At 36.5% G+C, this 2,500-nt stretch overlaps 1 protein-coding gene across 1 annotated transcript in view; it reads right to left on the bottom strand.

Moving 5' to 3' along the window:
* The window catches only part of LOC125036548 (spermine oxidase-like), a 10,942-nt gene that overhangs the window by 34 nt on the left and 8,408 nt on the right, over positions 1-2,500 (bottom strand). Inside the window, exon 5 of the mRNA XM_047629234.1 lies at positions 1-827. This exon is cut by the window's left edge and continues 34 nt beyond it. Within this exon, the coding sequence (XP_047485190.1) occupies positions 642-827 (186 nt within the window). The 3' untranslated portion in view covers positions 1-641. The remainder of the gene's footprint in view (positions 828-2,500) is intronic.

Here is a 2,500-nt window from a genome sequence, read left to right as displayed (position 1 = left end):
TTATAGCAAACAAAAAAAACACAATCAATTATTGAAAATAATGATGATGAAAACAAAAACAAAAATAATAACTATGTTAACAGTGCTGATAAACACAGATAAGTTATCAAAATGATACAGCTAATAATGATTATAATAATAATTATAAGACTTTCAAAAAAAAAAAAACCTCTTTAATATAATTATAATAAAATGACTACAGTATCTGGAATTATTATAGAGTATTCCATATAAAAAATCATACATATAATACTAATAAAGAACACTGCACATGTAACTGTAGTTAGATATCATTAAAACTTCATCAACATTATTATTAGATAATCAATGTCTGACCAGCAACAATACTTACAATGTGATATATAATGACATTTTAAACTTTTATGAAACCACAATTCTCATATTTGTTCAACCTAAGTTTTTAAGACATAAGCACCAGTTTGCACTTAAAAGTATACATTGTTCAGACTTCAATCTGTAAAATAGTTGACAATGGAAAAAGTATCAAAAGGGATAGATGGAAGCAATAGGAAATGAGAGAGACAGAAAGAAATAGAAAAAAAGGAAGACAGAAGTGAAGAAGAAAAAAAGGGAAGAAGAAAAAAAATGTAGTGTAATGCCTGCCTTGAGGAAAAACAAAACTAATTTAGGGAAATTCCTTCTATCCATGAAGAGAGATCTGCAGTTCCTTCAACATCTAGAACAACTTCAGGTGGAGTGTCTGGTACACATAGTGTCTGTGCAGCTTCTCGTCCAGATAAATAAGCTCCGTGAACTGTTGAATAGAAGCTTGGGTGACAGTGCTCTCCGGCAAATAGCACTGCAGGCTGTGAAAAGAATAACCTTTTTAATAAACATGTCAGTATGCCACACATAAAAAATGATAGAAAAAGGTAGTTTCCTGATTACACAAAATGCTTTTATCACTCAATATCCTGTGTCTTTTTTTCAATTATGATATTGTATGTTTTAAACCAAAAAAAAAAAAAATTTTTTTTATGAAGGATGCTTAATAATAATAATAATAATAATAATAATAATAATAATAATAATAATAATAATAATTATAATAATGATGATAATGATGGTTAATAGTTAGAAGAAATAAATGTGCTAGACATCAAAGGTCATTTAGTAATATGGTAGAGTATTGTGCTGAAAAGGGTAGAAATGAGTTAACCATTATGATACGATGTGTAAGATGTTAAAGGTTGTAGAAGACTGTAATACATAATTGTAGTTAAAAGGGTAAAGAGGGGAAGCAAATGGAATACAGTGGGGATTTGTAAATGGGGATGTGGTTAAAGGTATAGGGTGATCAGATCAAATTGAAAGCAACACTGTGTGAGGAAACTGAAAAGGAGCTATTATGAAACAATCAAAAAGTAATACAGTAAGAAATGACAGTTGTAAAAGTAGGAGAAAAATCCAGAGGATGAGATAAGGGAACAGAGGAAGGTGGTGAAGTAACGCAAAGAATGTCAGGAGAGAAGGGATCCAGAGAAGGACATTGCTGTGATATAAGGGAGTCATGTGAGAATCTAAGTGGGGGTGGTATGGATAATGGGGAAGGAAGAGGGAATGGTGAAGCACATGGCAGAGGAGAGGATGAGGTATTTTGGGGTGAGTGGGAGGAAGAGGGTAGAGGGAACTTGAGGAGGAATATGATGGATATCGGCAGATACTTTGAATGTAAAGTGAGTAGGAATAGAAGGATTAGAGAATGGATGAGGGAGTGAATTATTCTCTTGAGTCATGTTTAAGAACTTGGATGTCTCCAAGAGTTTCTGGAGGGGAGCTGGGTGAGGAGGTCTCAGAAACAAAGGTTTTATGTGAAGAAGAAAGAACAGATGACCAAGGAGCAGAGGAAGAGGTGGGTGTAGGAGAGGATGTGGTGCAACAGGTAGAGTGAGAAGGAGAAGGGGTAGGCACTGAGGAAGTGTTAGTGATTGGAGTATCATGATTTAGACTGGAAAAAGAATTTAACTGGGGGAGACAGGGAGTAGAGATAGGACAGTTTGGAGTAGAGGGAAGAGATACTCAGGGAGAAGATGAGACGTCTTGAGAAGATGGGAGGGGAGCAGAGCTCATAGGCGTGCTTCTTGTCTAGCCTCACATGCAGTGAGACTTGGTTTGAATCTGAGAACTGTTAATTCAGAGCTTGTAGGCAGGGCAGCTCTTATATGGGAGCCACCACAATTGGTACATGAGTTTAACTGAGCAGAGCAATTTGAATGGTCATGACCAGGTTGGGCGCAAAAAGGGCAGTGGGCTGTGGAGCAACAGTATTTGGCTGGGTGGCCAAAATGCCAACTTTTCAGACATTGATGGGGCAGAGGTTGATATTGTCAGACAGGGCAGGACTCACCACCAATATAAACTTCGTGGGGGAGGTCATGTCTACGGTAGCTAATCTTGGCAATATTGATGAATATTGGTGTGGGTCTTATGTTGGCCTCTAGGAGGAATAGTGTAGCACTAGACTGCCACTGCATCATAC

Source organism: Penaeus chinensis, chromosome 21, assembly GCF_019202785.1.
Source record: "Penaeus chinensis breed Huanghai No. 1 chromosome 21, ASM1920278v2, whole genome shotgun sequence".
Taxonomy (NCBI): domain Eukaryota; kingdom Metazoa; phylum Arthropoda; class Malacostraca; order Decapoda; family Penaeidae; genus Penaeus; species Penaeus chinensis.
Note: the sequence above shows the minus strand (reverse complement) of the source record. Positions and strands in the feature narration are given on the sequence as shown.